Source organism: Phyllostomus hastatus, unplaced genomic scaffold, assembly GCF_019186645.2.
Source record: "Phyllostomus hastatus isolate PE091 unplaced genomic scaffold, TTU_PhHast_1.1 phas_contig_855, whole genome shotgun sequence".
In the NCBI taxonomy this organism is placed as follows: domain Eukaryota; kingdom Metazoa; phylum Chordata; class Mammalia; order Chiroptera; family Phyllostomidae; genus Phyllostomus; species Phyllostomus hastatus.
In genome coordinates, this window is record NW_025333976.1 from 19,634 (window position 1) to 38,472 (window position 18,839).

The following is an 18,839-nucleotide window of genomic DNA, read 5'->3' on the forward strand; positions in this document are numbered from 1 at the left end:
GATCAACCTTTCCAAGAATTTTCTTTGTCCCAAGGCTCCTTGTGGTCTGCTTGCATCTCCAGTCAGCTGAGTGCCATGTTAGGCAGCACGTGGCAGGCCCCTGACCTACTTTTGTCTTCCTTTAGTTAAATTGTGTAGTTCTCATGCTCCTCTCCATATTAATAGGTTTCTTCCTCTGAGGTATGTTAGTAGAATTCTGTCCTCTCAACTTTATTCAGTATAATCCACACTCAAACTAACACATTGAAATCAGAATCTCATTTCTTTTGCTGCATTTGCACTTCTCATGAGTCATAATTTTTTTCCCTCTCCACCCAACCTCACCTCCAGTCCTGCCAGGACTTCATTCCTGTCAAAGGATGTGAGGTGGTAGGTGTAGGTCCCGAGGAATAGCATGAGTTGTTATCAGTTGAGTTGCCATTATTAGTAAATAAAAATGTACTATACCCAGTTAAATTTGAATTTCAGATAAACAAATATTTTTGCAGTATAGATATTCACCATGCAATTCTGGGACATACTTATAGTTAGAAGTTTGTTATTATTTTTTCAAATTTCAAATCTAACTGGACCACCTACATTTCCTCTGGTAACTGTATGAGGGCAGCTACCTCAGGAGGGGCCACTGGAGTTTCTTCAGGCAAGTGGAGGCTTACCTTCTCAGACAGGGGAGGAAGGGTTGTTTCTCCTAGCAAAGGACAACTCAGCACAGTTTCCAGGTTCAAGTTATTCCGCTTCATTGGAATCTGTCCATGGATCTCCAGCTCACTTTTTAGAATCTTTTCCAAGCATTACTCCAGCTCTAGCATAGAGACCCTGTGAAGCTGTGAATTCAATTTGCATTAGAAGTCAGCCACAGGATTAGGTGTTGGATTTGTTTTTCAGAAATCTTAGCCCTGTGACTATTGGATGCAAGTGTATTTCAGCACAAATATGTACACTTTCAGATCCAGACATTGACCAGGAATTTAAAGCTTTGAACTCACCATTTTCATTCTCTCAAATTCTCTAGTGTACTTAAAAGCAAGCAACCAACCATATGATATGCCTCCTTAAAATATTCTAGGACAGCAACCACTTTGTCTCTCAAAGCTTTGCTTCCATGCTTATAGATGGCTACGTGTGATTACTAGGTGATCATTTGTCCATGCATGCCATCAACTATTGGTGTTCCCTTTTCCACAGTAGCATTAACATTAATTTCTTAGATATAATCATATTAAAGAACCAATCCTAATTTCCTCTGTTACCCTGGGATAAATATTTGTCCAAATACAGAAGCAGAACTATCAGAATTATGAAATAAGAGATTTATTATCAAATTAGAACTTATTGTGTGAGCACCCAGTCTAAAAACATGAGAACCAGCATTAACCAGGTGCCTCAGAGTCAGAGCTTTCAGGAGTGGAAGGACACCTGGCTGCTGGGGTAGAGCTGTGAGGAGCTGGTGTAGAAAAATGTAAGGATGGCTGGCTGGCTCTTCACAACGGCTGCTGCTGCTGCTCTAAATTCATAGTGACACATCTGACAATGGGTAGGATTCAGTGTATGTGAGCAGGTCCAGCATTTTGGGAGAGGTATATGCAAAAAAGGGGGAGCAACAACAAACCAAAATCCCCAACTCCTCTGCATCTGTCCCCCAGTCACCTCCAGCAAAGGATGACCTACAGAGGAGACTGGCTGTTGCTTCACTCCTGCCCTCAAATTTCAGGCTGCTTTCTCAAGCTTCAACCCTAACCTAGAGCCATATAGGCAAAGATAATCTGGGTGACCTAGTTCCATTTAGCCTGGATGACACTGTATAAAACTACTAGACAAGTAGAATATAACTTATTTTCCTTTCCATTCTTTCCCAATGCTCCCCCTTTGTAACTTTACTTATTTTTGTAAATGAATATTAGTAATTTATGTTTGATTTATATCAATTAGATTTTTTAAAAATATTTTATTTATTTATTTTTAGAGAGGGAAGGGAAGGAGAAAGAGAGAGCGAGAAACATCAATGTGCAGTTGCTGGGGGCTGTGGCCTGCAACCTAGGCATGTGCCCTGACTGGGAATAGAACCTGAGACACTTTGGTTTGCACCCGGCGCTCAACCCACTGAACTATGCCAGCCAGTGCCTCATTTAGATTTTTAAAATGTTTAAAATACAGTAGTCTACAGTTTCATAAATGTTCTCATGTATATGCAAATATATTCAAATTTTATTTCCTACTGCTACATGTCTGTGCTTCTTCTCTTTCCCTATATATTTTATTTAAAGCAAGGATCTTTTGATTTTATTTCTTTAAAAAGCTATGCTGATTTCATTTATAACAAGAATGAGAAGAAAACAATTGGAAAAGAGTAAGGGGAAAACTGTGTAAACTATGTCATCATATAAACAAGCGCTATTTGCAATTAAAAGAATGAGAATTGTATTAATAAATGCACGTTTACAGGGAAGGCGAGAGCAAGGGGGGGAAATTGGGACATTGTTTTATAATAAAACAATAAAAAGTGGAAAAAATGAAATAAAATATACAATCTTAAAAATGTGAATTGTATTAATAAATGGATATACTTATAGCAAATAATATAAGTAGGAAAAGCAGAATTATGCTTTTGTTTTGCACAACAAATTACAACTTTGTAAAATCTAATATACATGTTAGAAAAGGTTAAAAGCAAATAATGAATGTTATAATGATAATAGTTTAGTTAGTAATTCATTGGAATGTTCTCACTAGCTACTTCCATTCACTATTATTTAAATTGTTTCCTTTTCTAGGTATTAAATGTGAGCCACCCCCAGCCATCGCCTATGGAGATTTCTCTAGCTCCAGTAGAGAGTATTTTCCATATGGAACAGTGGTGACCTATAGCTGCACTGATCGAAAGACAAGGGAAAAGTTTGTCCTCGTGGGTGAGGAGTCAATCTTTTGCACCAGCAAAGACAATCATTTCGGCACCTGGAGCGGCCCTCCGCCTCAGTGCCTCATACCTAATAAATGCACTCCTCCAGAAGTTGAAAATGGAATAAGGATGTCTGAGAACAGAAGCTTCTTCTCTTTAAATGAAATCGTGAGGTTTAGGTGTGAGCCTGGCTTCTTCATGAGAGGACCCTCCAGCGTGCGATGCCAGGCCCAAAACAGATGGGAGCCGGAGTTGCCCAGCTGCTTCCGGGGTGAGTCTGACTGAGGCTTTGAAGGGGCCTGCAGAGGACCCGGGCTGTAGGAGGACCAGGGTACTGGTGTATGTTGTGGAGCAAGATGCGCGGTGAGCTGCGTGAGTCAAGTTTCTTGAGATCGGGCATGAAATTAAGGCCATGTGTGTGTTTCTGTGCGTGTAAGTGTGTGTGTGTTCAAGCTGAGAAACAGAGCTGAATATGGGCACAGAATGTGAAGTTTCCTTAGGATTCTTAAGAACAGAAGTTCTCTGCACGTGTCCCTATCTCCGTGCTTCATCATCTACCAGTTACTCTTGAGTACAGTAGTAAGTGATTTCTCTGTTTGGGCACAATAATGTAAGCTTAAAACAATGGCCTGTCCTACTTACCATTCTTTGCATGATTTACAGAGAAAAACGAGTCCTAGAGTGGTTAGAAAACTTTCCAAGATTAAGCACATACTAAGTCATAGACTAAAGACAAAAATCCAAGTTCGCCTGACTCCAGAACCATGGAAATCAAAAGCCACTCTAGATATTTCAAGGAGTAGGGGATTATTGGAAGGGCAGGAAGAGCAAAAGGAGGAAGGCTGTTTGCACAGTGCAGGGAGCTGCCCTTACTCCTGGACTGGTGCACATGCGCCTGCACAGACTGCTGAAACTGTCACTGAGGAGCTTCTCCTCCAAAGCGGATGTGGCTTCCAGGACGCAGCTGAGGTCCCTGGAGCCAAGCCATGGCATTGCAGAAGTGATGTTGCCACTGCCCAGCAAGGACCACCAATGCTGCTACTTCCTGAGCCTCCTCTAGAAGAAGAATGGCCTATCGTCTTCCTGCCTTTTAATTCGCTGTATATTCCACCAGTTGACAAAGTCTAAGCACAACCCAGCTGGCAAGGAAGATAAGCGACTGTAGTTTGCAGGCTTCCAGTCTAGTAAAGGAGAATGCAGAGTGTGAGGCAGGGAGTTCACAGAAATGCAATCAACACAGCATTTGAGTACCGCACCACTGTGCTTTTGTCAATCAAGAGAGGCACGGGGGAAATGAACCCTGAACATGGGTTTTAGAGCCTCAGAGTATTTCCAAAGTCATTTATTGTAGCCTGAGTCCCTATTTCTTGTTTGAGAAAGCTGAAGTCCAGAGAAGGGAACTGACCTTCTCTAAGCCAAAATGAAATGATTTTTCATTTCACTACAGTTTCCTATAATACATTTGAGACTCAAGTGCATTCAGATTGAGTTAAACCCAAGTGTTTGAAGAGACAGTCAGAGACTCAGTTACAATATGCTGTATCCAATATGCACTCTCATTAGGAGGGCTCTACTTTTTCTAGAAGATTTTGTTCAGTGGTTGCCCATCCTTTTGTTGGCATGATATGAGTGGTTAAGGGAGACCTGGCTATATATATGGAGTACAGAGAAGAGTCTCCGAGTTCTGCAGGCCATGTCAGGGGGCCACCAAGAAAGGACTTGGAAGGAGATGGGAAGAGATGTGAGTCCTCTTTGTTGTACCAGATGCGGTGAGTGATTGGCAAATCTGTTAGATGAGACTTGGATGCAAGCATTCTTTATTGCCAAAAAGTAAAAATTGGTGATACTTTTCTAGAAAATAGTATGAAGATTAAAAAAATCTTTCAAGCCCTGGTGAGGTAGCTCTGTTCTGTATAGTGTCATCCCCATACATCAGGGTTGGAGGTCCACTGCCCCATCAGGGCACACACCAGATGTAACCAATGAGTGCATCAGTGGGTGGAATAACAAATCGATGTGCCTCTCTCTCTCTCTCTCATTGCCATTAATAAGATAAGGGTATTAGTCAGCCAGATTTTTAAAAAAATATATATGGACTTAGAGTATATTTCTGTTGTTCAGATTACTACTGAGAAAAAGCAATTTTCATAAAATTAACAGCACCTGGGTCTCTTTCCCCAGTATGTCAGCCACCTCCAGAAATCCTGCATGGTAAGTGCACCCTAAGTGACAAGGCCAGCTTTTCCCCTGGGCAGGAAGTGTTCTACAGCTGTGAGCCTGGCTATGACCTCAGAGGGGCTTCCTCTCTGCGCTGTACACCCCAGGGGGACTGGAGCCCCCAGTGCCCAGATGTGTGGGTGCGTACATACTCTTGTCTGTTTTGAATTTTTTTAAAGAGTTTATCACCACCAAGCAATTATTATTTTTTAATATATTTTTAATGGAGACATTCTTTTTGTTAGATTTTATTTATTTATTTTTTAGAGAGGGAAAGGAGGGAGAAAGAGAGAGAGAGAGAAACATCAATGTATGGTTGCTGGGGGCCGTGGCCTGCAACCCAGGCATGTGCCCTGACTAGGAATCAAACCTGCGACACTTGGTTTGAAGCTTTTAGCCTGGGGCTTTATTCTCCACCTGCCTGTTTCATCCCTGTTTACCTTTTTCTCCAGTGAAATCATGTGCCAACTTCCTGGACCAACTTCCTAATGGCCGTGTGCTCCTTCCACTTAATCTCCAGCTTGGAGCAAAAGTGTCCTTCGTTTGTGATGAGGGGTGAGTGTGAGCTTGCCAGGCCTTCTGGAGATGGAAATAGGACTTAAAACTTAATTCAAAAGGCGACATTTTGGTGTGGCTAAAAAAAGAAAAACCTCAGGAACATTAAATTTTGGAAGTGTGTAAGAAAAGTAAGACTAAGAAACAGGTGGAACTAATAATATGGGATATGAAGGAAAAATTGGAACATATGTTAAAGAGCATATATAAAGACAATATAATGAGTGGTTATGAATACATATGTTATACATTGTTTGAAAAAAACATATTTTCCAAGCAGAGAAGAATCAGAGTCTTGGAGAGTCCCAAGAAAAGATTGATATGTAACAAAAAGCTTATTAAAAAACTAAGATTATTTAAGAATTATTTCAGTTATTTCTTTGACAATCAAAAATGAAATTTATAATATAAGCAATATATGCAGAGTATACTTAATACTCTAAAAGTATAAGAACAGGCATTTTAATCCAGTCATATATCTACTGGTTGGTAAGGGGCTCAGGTCTCTGAATTGTGATCATGGTGGCTGATGTGATGTTTTAGGTAAGGTCATTAACTTGTGTGAATCTGGTGCTCTTCAGTGTACTCATCTCAGCATGGGAAGGATATAGTGTGAGCAGTGAAGGACCTGACTCAGGCTGTTCCAAAGAATCCTGGCAGGCACTCAGTGCCAGTACCCAATAAGATTTAGGAGCCACCACAGTCCCACGTAACATTGAGAATTTTGGACAGTTTCATACAAAGTAATTTCCGATCTCCTTTCCTTTTACCCTAGAGTTTTCAAATCTACTCTCCAGTGGCTCAGCGTGCTGTTGTGAGCCTCCCTAGCAGCCATCACAGATATAGAGACAAAAGAACAGGCTTTGTTCTCTTTGCAGATATTCTCTGTTTTGGGGGTTTTTTTTCAGTCCAAACTGGGAGCTGTTTTAGTTGCTCTCTCATTATCAGAATTAGACAGCCATTGCATTAGAAGACTGAGTTTTCCATCAGAGCAATGAGTACATTTATCAAGTTTGTCTTGGAACAATCAGCTAGAGATTCACTTCTCAGAGTCTGAGTTCAGGATCAAGGAGATGGTTGCTCTACTATGACCGCCTTCTTCAAGGCTGGGACTCCGTGTTATGTGACCAGCTAACAGTGCTTCACTGTTCTCCCCTGCTGGAGGCTGTGTCTGTCCAGATTGGAGTGGCCTCCAAACCTCTGCTGCCTGTTGGTTTCAGATGCTAAGATGTTTGGCAAACTGAATGGTGTTTTGGCTAAGCCAGCTCACCTATTCACTACCTTTTTCTTCTTTAGATTCCACCTAAAAGGCAGTTCTGCTAGTCATTGTGTCTTGGCTGGAATGGAAAGCCTTTGGAATAGCAGTGTCCCTGTGTGTGAACGTGAGTAGAGGGAAAAACACTTTAGGCAAATTTCTCCCTTAATCTGGTTAAGATTTTGACCTATGGCCACCCCTGTGTGGTTCTTCTGTTTTTTAATCTGAATTATTGTGAAGTAGTTGCTGACTTGATGCATATTTATCTGTGATCAGTTTGTTGTGAAGCACTGTGCTGTGCACCATGAGTTTGGGGAAGCACTTGCTCTCTCTCTGTCATTTTGAATTCTGTGTTCCATGTGACATATCCTAGTTTCCTTCTAGGTCAAGAGAGATTAAATGATGTGAATCTTTGACAAATTTCTTCCGTCCTTCCTTTCCTTAATCTTTCTGTTCTTCACCCACCAGATTGTAATTCTTCTACAATTGTTCTGCTTATTTTCTAATATATAAACATAAACATTCTTTTTTTTACTTTAGATGCATATCACAAGTTTTGTTTTCCTTTCTTTTAACAGTTCACTTTCTATGATATTTTTTTGTATTACCACTTATCCCCCATACACTTTTCCACCACCATCTACATGCCTCTCCCTCCCCATCACTACACTGTTGTCCTTTTTCATAGTTCTTTCTTTTATCTCAGTCTTCCGCCTCCCAAACCCCATCCCCACAACTGTCAACTCAGTATATCTGTCTCTATTGTAAAAAATTCATTCATTCAAACAACTGTTTCCTGAGCACATACTATGTGTTTGATGTTCTCCTAAGCACTGGTGTTATAGTAAATGTTATGGAAACAATAGATAAGAGCAATTGCAAGAATGAGGGCAAAGTTGAAAGCAACATTACATGGGATATGCAGTTTAAAACTTCTGAAACTCTCGAAAAATGGAACTAAATAAACTATGTTCACAAGTAATAAGCTGATGAAAAAATGAGTCTTCCATGTGTAGCATCAATACCATGTTCTCCTATTCTCATTTATAATTTGCCCAATATAAGAATAGAACTTGCTTTATCCCTTGATTTTAAAGATTAGAATATATGTAACAATCAAATTTTACTACAATGTTTTTATTACTAGATATCTACTCAGACATAAAAGTGTACTTCTTATAGTAAAGCTTATAAAAACATAACTTATATGTATGTCTGCTACCCATGAAACACAATATTTCTTGATGAGACATAATAAGTGGCTGCCTAAGTTTGACATGTATTAAAGCTCAGTTACTGATTGAACTATCTTTCTTATTTTACATGACCTTTCCAAGTTGAAGTAGCTTCTTCCAAACCCTCAGCCTAGTTACAAACAACAATATGAAACGAGAATGGGACTGTTTTAAACAGAAAAACATCAACTACAAACAAGTAATGATCTGAAGCCTTGTCAAAAGTAAAGAAGAAAATTAAACTACAAATAGATCCATACATTTTAAAAAGAAAACAATTGAAAGGCTGATAATTATCACAATGACCAAGATGCTCCAATTCATTGTGTCAGCACACTGTCATAATCAGGATTGATGACCACATTAAATAAATTCTCAAGGAAGAGTTTCATATTTTTAAGCTGATTAGTACACATGGATACATTGCAGAAATATTTGTCAAGAATGTAAGCTCCTTGGAGGACAACAACTTTACCTGTGCTGTATCACAGAGCACTGATGAGTGTCTGGCACAGAATAAATGCTGAAGTAATATTTATTAAGTAGTTGAATGAGTTACCTTTGTAAGGGATATTATTCTTGTAAAGATTTTTTAATAAAGTTAAAATATTTCTAAAGAAAATTCTAGAAAAATTTTGGAAAATAATTTAACAGTATAAAGTTTTATTATCAAGAAGATTTAACTGTCAGGAAGATTCAAGATAAGCCCACTTCTTTCGTACTTTTTCCATGAAAAACAACATTGAGAACTTATTTCATTTAGCTCATCTCATCAAAGGGTTTAACCAAAGATGTACTGTCATAATGTGTTTTAGATAGTACCAAGTCTAACAACCTATGACTATGGAATACCACTGGAGAAAATTCCTCAATGAAACTCACAGCCTTTGCCTTCTTTCCAGAAATCTTATGTCCAAATCCACCAGATATCCATAATGGAAGACACACAGGAAAACCTCTGGAAATCTTTCCTTATGGAAAAGAAGTAACTTACACATGTGACCCCCACACAGACAGAGGGACGACCTTCATTCTCACTGGGGAGAGCACCATACGCTGCACAAGTGACAGTCAAGGGAATTGGGATTTGGAGTGGCCCTGCCCCTCGCTGTGGACATCCAGGTTAGTGCACACTACCCCACATCCTAAATGGTTCCAGAATACCTAAAGCAGAACTTCCAAAATTTGGGGAGTGTGCCTCACTTTTAATTGCTTTGTAGACAAACACCACAGATGCTTTCAGCCAATTTGGCCTAGGTTGTAAATTAAAATAATGCTTCTTTGGTTCTTTGCCTCCAGCCATTGTAGTCATTGAATTCTTCTCACTGCAGAAAAAGGGAAGTGAACAGGAATATGAACCCAAAAGAAGATGCAAAATAAAGAAAGTGTGTATATCTAAGGTCTGGAGAATGTTTCTGAAGACATCCAACCACTCTAAGACACCCATCTTCAGGACATAAAAGACAGAAAGGAGAAAGTGAATTGTAGAAGGGACCCTGGTCTTCACCTTACTTACTGACAACTGAGAAACTCTGAGAGAAAAGAACAATCCTAAAAGGAAAAGGACCAAGGTCTAGTCTCCCAGAATCATTTTTGCCTGCACTGTCCTCCTCCATCACCATGGCTTTAATGTCAGGTGCACTTAGGAGCCTGTTTATCAATGTAGAGACCTAGTCCATACTCACTGAATCTATAGTGAGAGACAGTCTTCCCTTAAGTTCTATGATTTTATTTTTTCATCAGACCTCTATCTGAGATGGCAACCCTTGTGCTATCATCTAGATTACTAGACTGGAGACATCTTCATGTGTGATTTGTCCTTAGGGGTAAATTTCAATCATACTGGGGACTCCTTGAACTGGAAGGTAGGAGAACGAATATTTCAGCTGTAAGATAAAAGTCAAAGGGTGATATAAATAAACTAATATCCCAGGGAAAATATTAAAAATAAGTCAATATTTATAGAGAGAGAAATTATTGAGTAATCTCAAGAGGTGAGAAATTGCTTGATGATCTTCCAAATGAGAATACTCTGGGTGCAGAATTGGCTATGGTATAACCATTTCTATGTGAATGAATAATTGGAAGAGAGGTGGAGGACAGCTGAAAGAAAAACTAAAAGAGAAGGTATTGTCAAAACCAAGTGGAAATGATTTCTATTTTTCCAAGCATATGTACTTTATTGGATTCACATTTTGAATCCAAAGTGAGCCTAGAGCTAATAGGCCATAAGGGCGTGGAGCTAAAGCTAGAATTTAATTCGATGTACACTTCCAACAATGTCTTCTTGTAATGGTAAGTGCAGTATGTTAGTTTGTTTTATTTTAAGGAGATGCTATCAGTTCCTCCTTGTGTCAAAATGGCTTGCTTAGGAATCAGACCTACAGAACTGGTGGCTGCTTCCTAGTGTCAAGAAATACCTTGAGTTCTCCATTCATGCTTGAGAGGCCTCCATGGGGGACTTGATGCACTAAAGGACAAAGAAACCAGACAGGATGGTGGAACCTGGGCAGGAGAGCTCTTTCCCAGAAAAAAAAATGTGGAAAAGAATTGAAGCTGCCTTTTACAGTAAATTATATGAAGAAAGCGACCAAAAGAGTGGAATACCCTTTCAGAAAGTATATTTTCTAAAGGGCCTGTGCTAAAAATGGAACTTCCCCTCCCAAGGCTATGTGGAAATTATCTCTCCAGGACTAAAAGTTTCTTTTGCTCTGACACTGAATCTAACGGGAGAGAGAAATAAGGTCCCTGGGTAGCTTTATGTTAAATGTGATGTTCTTGATATTTTGTTTCCTAGGTTACTGTAATGCCCCAGGTCATTTTCAATTTGCTAAGCTGAAAATCCAAACCAATGAATCTGAGTTTCCTGTTGGGACATCACTAAAGTATGAATGCCTCCCTGGGTACTATAGGAAGTCATTCTCTATCAGTTGTCTAGACAACCTGGAGTGGTCAAGTGCCAAGGATGTCTGTCGACGTGAGTAAACCTTGCATTGGAGCTTTTCCATGTCTGTCAAATTATCCATAGGATCTTTGGATATCTAAGTTTTCCAAGTTTAGAGACAAGGAAACTTTGCTTCTCACAAGTGTCCACATGGGTGGATGTAAGAGTCAGTGTTGTAGATCATCCCTAACTATTAGTTGACACGTTTGTTTCATGACAATTTTCCAAGAAATATTTGCAGGAAAAGCAACATATTTTACAGGAAAAAATAAGGAAGATAAATTGTTTGAATAACCAGGTAGGAAGAAACTACTATGCAATAAATCCATAATTAACCTTTACATTTTGATGACAAATTTCAGGTAGAGATAAGACAGGTCTAGATAGGTCTGTCTTAATGTGGTGTCTAGTAGGCAGCCCAACTCAGTTGGGTAAGTCAAAAATATGTGGAACCTTCAGAATTGCATGTACTTGTTGGAAAGCTACACAGTGAGGTTGGGACCTCATGTACTACAAAAGTTCAGATTACTCTACCTGGCTCCAAAATTCTGTTTCTTGCCACAGGTAAAGTATGCAGAACTCCTCCAGATCCAGTGAATGGCATGGTACACGTAGACACAGACACCCAGTTTGGATCCAGAATTAAGTATACTTGTAATGCAGGGTAAGTTGGCCATAATATCTCTTGATTCAAGATTTGCAGAATGGCAACACTACCGTTTAGTCACACCACAGTAGGAAGGGGACTAGACTATAACCATCTGCTGCTTAAAAACCTGAACTTAAGTGTTTCAGTTTCTGATTGAAATGAACAAAGGTATGATAAGATAAAGGGGGACATGTGTAATCTTTCTGGAAAACACGACAGTGCATACAACAAAAGCGAGGTACTCACCACGTGCAAAGGAAGAAAATGTGGGGAGAGCACAGCCAAACCATACAAAGAGCGCTAAGTGAGAGTGCACATTGCTGGAACAAAGGGAAGGCCATGGAGCATTGTGTGAGAAAACAAATCTTAAAGGTAAATGCACTATTAGTTTGCTAGGGCTGCTGTAACAAAGTACCAGAAACTGGGTGTCTGAGAACAACAGGAATGTATTCTCAGGCAGTTTTGGAGCCCAGAAGTTCAAAATTAAGGTGCTGGCACAGCATGATCCCTTCAAAGCCTCAGAGGGAGGTTCTCTCCTTACCTCTGCCAGCTACTGGTAGCCTCAGTCCTTCCTTGGTGTGTGGCTGCATCACGCCCACTTCTGCCTCTGTCTTCCCATGGCCATCTTCCTTCTGCATCTGTGTCTCCCGCTGCCTCCCGTGGTACACAGCATTTCTCCTCTCTGTATGGCTCTATGTCCAAAGTTCTATCTATATAAAGATGCCATTCCTATTGCATTAGGGCCACCCTAATGGCCTCATGTAGACTTGATTACATCTTCAAAGACCTTACTTCCAAATGAGGTCACATTCATGGGGACTGGGGTTTAGGACTTTAACATACCTTTTTGAAGAACACTATACAGCCCTGTAACAGGGCCCATGTGAAAATGTCCAACATAAAATCTGTACTGGGTGGTTGTCCTGCCCTTGGTGGTTACCCTTGCTCAGCACACAGTGGACTCTTGACTGCACTCTCAGTTCAAGCAGCTGAGCCCATTAGAGAATCTGGGCTACATTTGTGCCACAGTTGGCACTGGAGAGTCATTTATGGTCCTCAGCAAATGTATTTGCCACCCAAGGCCTAGAAGACCAGAGTACATGTAATCTGACAAAGTAAAATTAGAGTAAATCTATACATTTCTCTTTCTCTGAGCACTTTTAAGTACAGTCTCCAAATACTCTGACTGTTCCCTCTTCATCTTGCATTACTGAGTGAGGTGAACCTGTCTATGGTATGAAATAGGAAACCATTAAGCTCATGACAAATCCCAGAAAAAATGTAAACAGACCAATTTGAAGAATCAGTATTTCTTCTTACAAAACAGAGTTACTTCCAAGAGATCAGGAAGACTTTTAGAAAAATGTCTGGTTTGTGTATATTTTTAATTTTAGTTTTACTGTTGACACTGTTACAATATTCCAGCTCCACACTTTTGTCCACTTCCACTGAGACCATGGCCCATCTTCCCTCTGGCCATCACCATACTGTTGGCTGTGTCTGCAGGTTCTGCAACTATGTTCTTTGACATTTCCCTTCACGTTCTCTTATCCAGTCCCCCTCTCCTCCCCTCTGACAGCTGTCAGTCTGTTCCATGTATCCATACTTCTGTATCTATTTTGTTCATGAGTTTCTTTTGTTCATTAGACTCCACATGTAAATGAAAAAACATGGTATTTTTCTCTCTTTGATGGGTTTATTTTACTTAGCATGATTACTTCTACCCTTGAAAATTTCAAGGGCCATCTGTGTGTCTTCTTTGGAAAAGTGTCTATTGAGGTCCTTCAACCATTTTTTTCTCATATTTTGTACTTGTTACATTTTCCTTGTTGTTCCAGTACAGTTGTCTCCATTTTCACCCTACCATGCCACCCTGCCCCACCCTTCCACACTTCACATTCTCGAACCTACTCCCTTTGGCTTTGTCCATGTGTCCTGTTTACATGCTTTTGATAGCCCTTCCTCTATTATCCCTCTCACCTGTCCTCTCTGGTTACTGTCAGTTTATTCTTGATTTCATTGTCTCTGATTGTATTTTGCTTGCTTCTTTGTTTTGTTGGTTAGGTTGCACTTATAGGTGAGGTCATATGGTATTTCTCTTTCACACTGACTGGCTTATTTCACTTAGCATAATGTTTGCCAGTTCCATCAGTGCTGTCCCAAAGGGTAGGAGCTCCCTTCTTTCTGCTGCATAGTATTCCTGTGTGTAAATATACCACAGTTTTTTTATCCTCTCATTTACTGATGGGCACTTAGGTTGCTTCCAGTACTTGGCTATTGTAAATTGTGCTGCTGGGAACACTGGGGTGCATAGGTTCTTTTGGATTGGTGTTTCAGGATCCTCAGAGTATAACCCCAACATTGGTACTGCTGGGTCAAAAGGCAGTTCCATTTTTAGTTTTCTGAGGAAGTTCCATACTGTTTTCCACAGTGGCTGCACCAGCCTGCATTCCTACTAACAGTGCACTAGGGTTTCCTTTTCTCCACAACTTCACCAGCACTTGTTGTTTGTTGATTTGCTCATGATGGCCATTCTGACCAGTTTGAAGTGGTATCTCACTGTGGTTTAAATGTGCATTTCTCTGATGGCTAGTGATGCTGAGCATCCTTTGATATGTCTCTGGGCCCTCTGTACATCTTCTTTGGAGAAGTGTCTGTTCAGGTCCTTTGCCCATTTCATAATTGGATTCTTTTTCCTCCTGAAAATGGAGTCATGTGAGTTCTTTATATATTTTGGAGATCAAACCCTTGTGTGAGGTATCGTTTGCAAATATGTTTTCCCACTGAGTTAGTTCTCTTTTCATTTGCATGCTATTTTCTTTAGCTGTGCAGAAGCTCTTTATTTTGATGAGATTCCATTTTTTTTTATTCTTTCCCATATGCCTCTTCCTGTAGGGGACATATAGGTGAAAAAATTGCTGAATAGAATGCCTGAGATTTCCCTGCCTATCTTTTCTCTTCCAAGACTTCGATGGTGTCACAACTTATTCTTACGTCTTTTGTCCACCTTGAATTTACTTTTTATGTATGGTGTAAGTTGGTGATCCAGTTTCATTTTTTTTGCATGTAGCTGTCCAGCTCTCCCAACCCCATATGTTGAGGAGGTCCTTTTTCCTCCATTTTGTGCTTCTTCCCCCTTTGTCAAATATTAATTGACCATTGAGACTTGAGTTCATTTATGGGCACTCTATTCTGTTCCATTGGTGTATGTGCCTGTTCTTAGGCCAGGACCATACTGTTGTGGTTACAGAGGCCTTGTAACATAGTTTTATATCAGAAGGGATCATAGTTTGTGATCCCTTCTACTGTGTTCTTCTTTCTCAAAATTGCTGCGGCTATTCCACCCACTTTTTAAATTGGATTGTTTGCCTTCCTGGTGTTAATTGTATAAATTATTTATATATTTTGGAAATTAACCCCTTATTGGATATATCATTGGTAAATATGTTCTCCCATGACATGGGTTCCCTTTTCTTTTTTTTTTTTTATGGTTTCTTTGCTGTGAAGAAGCTTTTTAGTTTGACATACTCCCATTTATTTATTTTTCTTTTGTGCCTTTTACCTTAGGAGACATATCAGCAAACATATTGCTATGTGAGATGTCTGAGATTTTACTGCCTATGTTTTCTTGTAGAATTTTTATGCTTTTACAACTGACAGGTTTTTTTTTTCCATTTTCAGTTTTTCTTGTGTATAGAGTTACTTAGTTGTCTAGTTTCATTTTTCACATGTACCTGTAGAGTTTTCCCAACACCATTCCTTGAAGAAACTACCTTTACTTCCTTGTATGCTCTTGTATCCTTTGTCAAATATTAATTGTCCATATGGGCATGGGTTGATTCCCAGGCTCCCTGTGCTTTTCCATTGATTACATGCCTGTTCTTATGCCAGTATCAGGTTGTTTTGATTACAATGCCCTTGTAGTATAGTTTGACATCAGACATTGTGATACCTCCAGCATTGTTCTTCTTTGTCAAGACTGCTGAAGCTATTCAGGGTTTTCCTGGTTGCACACAAATTTTTGAATTATTTGTTCTAGATCTGTGAAACATGCCATTGATATTTTAGTGGAATTTCACTGAATCCACAGATAGCTGTGGGTAGTATGGACATTTCAATGATGTTAATTTTTCTATCTTACCTATTTGTATCTTTCTCATTTTCTTTCTTCAATGTCCTACAGTTTTCCAAGTACAGTACTCTTACTTCCTTGGTTAAATTTATTCTTAGGTACCTTATTTTACTGTTGCAATAGTAAAGGGGATTGTTTTTTGTAGTTTCTCTTTCTGATAGTTCATTATTTGTGCATAAAATTCTCACCAATTTCTGAATATTAGTTTTATATCCTGACATTTTGTCCAATTCATTCATTAGAACCAAGAGGTTTTGGGGGGAATATTTGGGATTTTGTATGTACAATATTGTGTCATGTGTGAATAATGACCATTGTACTTCCTCCTTTCCAGTTTGGATACCTTTTATTTTTCCTTTTGGTCTGTTTACTGTGTCTAGGACTTCCAGCCACATATTCTTTCCAGGAATATGTTGAGCAAGAGAATTGAAGGTGGACATCTACTTGTTCCCAATATTACAGGGTTCACTTTCAGTTAGTGTTTCAGTATGATGTTGGCTGTAGGTTGTTCATATATGGCCAGTCCTCATTCTAATGGTCTCCCATTATAGGCAGTGTCTACAACCCTTTTGAAAAGAAGTAGACATTTCTTCCCCTTCTCAGGGTAGCAGAGGCTGAACTAGCAATGGAGATTGGATTTGCCTCCTATCGATGTAGCCACACAGCCTGGCACTTGCCCATCTAGTTCCTAGACAGAAACCACCCTACAGGAAGACACAAGGACCAGGCCAGCTGAGTGACTCAAAAAGTGATGGGCGGGCATCTGACTGTGTGCTCCAGGTGGGATGCACTGTCCTCTCTTTCCCAAGCCACATATTGTGGCCACTGTCTGGGTTGCCTCCAAAAGCATCACCACTAAAAAGACAGCCCCTTAAAGTCACCTCTGTGTGTAGCCAGCAGATCCCTCCACAGAACCCAGAGATGGCCATGTGGCCCTACCAGCAGTCAGAGTCTACACTGTGAACTCCCCAGCTGGTTCTGTAACAATAGGAGGGCTCTTCCCTAGCAGTGTGCCATCTGAATATTTCAGGCAGACAGCATTCCCACTTACTTTTACCAGCAGTTGCTATGAGGGCTCCCCTTCTTGTCTCTCTTGCCCTTAGGCTGGGTCTCCCTGCACGGGGATGAAACCTCACACTCCTAGGAGGATGGAGTTTTGCAGCCATGTTGTCTCTCTGGCTTTGAGGCCACTGCTGCACCTGAATGCAGGGGCTATCATTTCCTGCATCTCTTCCTGTCTTTCCAGCAGCTATGTGACTTCTTCTGTACATCTTGGTTTAATATTTCAGGTCAGCTAGAGTTCAGTTGGTTGTTCAGGTTGGCGGCTGTGTAATTTAGTTGTAAATTTGGTGAGTGCCAAAAGCCAGTCTGTGTAGCTTCCACCTACTCTGAAGCCATCTTGGAATCCACTCCTGTTTACATTTTTAGTAGGATTCAGTTGCATGCTGTTTCTGTAAAGCCCCTTGAAAACTGAGAATGTTTGCACATGAATGAAAAGCACAATTGTCAAACTCAAAATCTATGACAAACACATTGAATATTGAATAAAATTAGTACAGAAAGTAAGAAATGAACAACCAAATTCTCTGTGAATTTGGTGAAATAGAATAAAGAAAGAGACCAAAGAGAAGGTATGTGTAAACAGACAGTATGAGGATTCAAAATACCGGTAAAAAATGTAGAAAGAAAAATAATAATGCATACCCACCCATCACTAGGGAAACATTCTTATTTCAGGGAAAAAGATTACATTTGGGTGGCAAACACTCATTGCAATATGCCGATAATGTATTATAGAATTGTACACTAGCAACCTATAAATAATATTAACCAATGCCATGCTGATAAATTTATTTTAAATATGAAAGAAGAAAAATAAAAGAAATTTTAGTGGCTTCAATAATTCAGAAGGGAAATTCATAACTATAAACCATGCAAAAATGTTGTGCACATTGATATAACTGTAATCCTTTCCATCACTAAATTGCAAAAGATAGTGTTTCTAATGAGCCAAGCTATATTCATGTCTATAGCCTCCAAATATACATTCACGAAAAAAGTTATGACACATAAGTATACACAGTAGGAAAAAATCCAGGCCGTCCAGAAACAGTTTTTTTTTAATGAAAAATGATGAAGTATAAAAAACTGTCAGTGACGTAAAATTTGTAAAATCCAAAAAAGAAAAAAAACCACATAATTTTCAAAAAGCATGGTCAAATATTTTCAACAAAGTTAAGAACCCTAATGGAATGATAGAACTAATTTTTCAAAATTGTAACTCTGCAATGTAATAATTAAATAACAATCTCCAAAGTTATAAAATGTATCCATAAAACTTGAAAAAAATTGGAGAGAGCAAGAAAATATGTGCTATACTTATATTACATGGGCAATAGGTAAACTATACATATTTTGACTACACTATAATTGAGAATATAGACCTAAGTACAAATGTTTGTGTAGATATGCCACATGCACACATGAAATGAAATTTCTAATGAAATTAAAATTGCATATTTAACTTTCAATTTATTAGAACACCTAAAATAGTTCACCTTTCTGCTTCATATACAAAATACAATGGCTTGTAAATAGGATCAAGAGCACCACATATAATGATGCTTACAAGAACCATGCCTAAGTTAAAATGACATAGCAGTGCTAATTATATATGCATATTAGAAAAATACAAAGATTTAAAACTGGCACTAATAATAATATGAGAAAAATACAGAATTTAAGAGGTAAAGTATTGAACAGGTCTACAAAAGGATTGTTTATTTTGGTTCCTGGTGCAATCCATAATGAAGCCAAAAATTAAGAAGCAGAGTATTGTCATGAGAAATTAAAGATGAAATAGCCCTTGCAATAGTTAGAGGATAGGAAAAGAGAAACAAGAAAACCCAGATCAAACAAGTGGACTTTATGCTAGTCCCTAGACTTCCCCCAGATC

The 18,839-nt window shown here is 39.2% G+C and overlaps 1 protein-coding gene across 1 annotated transcript in view; it reads left to right on the top strand.

Moving 5' to 3' along the window:
* Positions 1 to 18,839, top strand: part of CR1 (complement C3b/C4b receptor 1 (Knops blood group)) — a 121,419-nt gene that overhangs the window by 14,188 nt on the left and 88,392 nt on the right. The window contains 7 exon segments of the mRNA XM_045850716.1: positions 2,772 to 3,167; positions 5,566 to 5,668; positions 6,965 to 7,050; positions 9,061 to 9,239; positions 9,241 to 9,280; positions 10,956 to 11,135; positions 11,667 to 11,766. Coding sequence (XP_045706672.1) covers positions 2,772 to 3,167; positions 5,566 to 5,668; positions 6,965 to 7,050; positions 9,061 to 9,239; positions 9,241 to 9,280; positions 10,956 to 11,135; positions 11,667 to 11,766 — 1,084 coding nt within the window.